The sequence below is a fragment of the Bidens hawaiensis genome, unplaced genomic scaffold, assembly GCF_021521415.1.
Source record: "Bidens hawaiensis isolate Kalapana, Puna unplaced genomic scaffold, B.hawaiensis_p1.1 tig00069095_1, whole genome shotgun sequence".
In the NCBI taxonomy this organism is placed as follows: Eukaryota; Viridiplantae; Streptophyta; class Magnoliopsida; order Asterales; family Asteraceae; genus Bidens; species Bidens hawaiensis.
The window spans coordinates 1-1,422 of NW_027506628.1; the positions used below are offsets into that span (position 1 = coordinate 1).

Below are 1,422 nucleotides of genomic sequence, written 5' to 3' on the forward strand. Positions count from 1 at the left end.
GCTCCGGCAACAGTATGCATGTACGCAAGCCCCCTAAAGATCTACAACTTTCACTAGTTAGTCCCCGCAAAACCAAAAAAGAAACAAAACAAGCCCTTATAAAGAAGGAAAAAAACTCACTTGATAGGTGTACAATTTCACATAAATGAGGGGCATACTAGAGTGTAGCATATTCTTATAATTTTCCAAAACTCCATACACAGTCTCTGGGACATAATCCATTACTAAGTTTAGAAACACATCGTCCTTGCTTGTAGTTGAAAAGAAACAATGTTTTAAGGAAACAATGTTTGGATGGTCCATTAAGCGCATTAATTGCAATTCACGGCTCTTGTATCTTTTGTCTTGCAAAACCTTTTTAATAGCAACAGTTTCTCCAGTTTCTAAGCATTTTGCCTAAAAATAGTAAAAGAAAAGAATAAATAAATAATAAAGCATAGACATATAAACTAAAAAAGGTTTCAAGGAGAGAAACACTATACTTGAAAAACAGTTCCAAATGATCCGGTTCCTACAACACGCTCCGCCATGTAACTAAGAGTCTGCACGAAGTTAGATTAATCACTTTTCTAAATATGCTTATGATATTTACGCACACCGCGTGAATGCTTCCAAAAATACTACCAAAAGAACTATTTCTATTTGCGGCTATACGCACGCTTTGGATTGATACGCTCCAAAGTCCAAACACACCTCCACGTGAACAATTACAATACCAATAACATAAAGAAATCCGAATAAATTTTATAAAATCATAATTTACCAATCAAACAAGATTCACCCTAACGAACCTAAATCATATACTAACATTTAGATCAACGATATATACCTGCTTCGGTTCGCCATTCTTGCCTCCAACCGTGGTTGTGATGATATGACCGGCTTCTGAAGCTTCATTCCCATCAAGAACGTGCACCGACATTTCCTGAAACATGTATCAAAACACTTTTACTTTCCAACATTACCGCGTTAGTTCTACACTCGTTAAAGCAACATTTTTCCAAATGTTAACATAACCAAATAACCATCTTTCACATTCCATCCAACCATAAAAACAATTTAACAATTCTTAACAATCAAACCCTAATTCCAAACCCTAATAGCAAACCCTAGAGCACCCAAATGGCCAAATTAGCAGCATTCATACAAATCAAACTCTAACCCAATTCAAGAAACTCAAAAGACCAAAACAATTAACAGCTTTACCTCAACTGTTGACACCAGAGCAATGATTCTTGATTTAACAGAAAACCCAGAATTTATAGAGGCGAATTGGATGTGGGTGTATGCATTTTGAGGTGTGGCAAGAATATTGTGTGACAAAATAAAGATTCCACCTTTTTGAATGAAATTTAGGAAGAAACAATTACATGTGAATACAGCCTACACTGTGTGTTTTGGTGTGTTGTTTTTGAGGTCATG

General features: G+C 35.7%; 1 protein-coding gene across 1 annotated transcript; it reads right to left on the minus strand.

Moving 5' to 3' along the window:
- Positions 1–8: 8 nt before the first annotated feature.
- Positions 9–937, minus strand: LOC143618318 (shaggy-related protein kinase zeta-like; the record flags this gene model as incomplete). Its single annotated transcript, XM_077090580.1, has 4 exons — positions 830–937; positions 483–542; positions 121–396; positions 9–41 (listed from the first exon to the last, which is right to left on the minus strand). Coding segments are annotated over exons 1-4 (474 nt in total), but the record flags the coding sequence as incomplete, so codon positions are not given.
- Between the last annotated feature and the right edge of the window lie 485 nt (positions 938–1,422).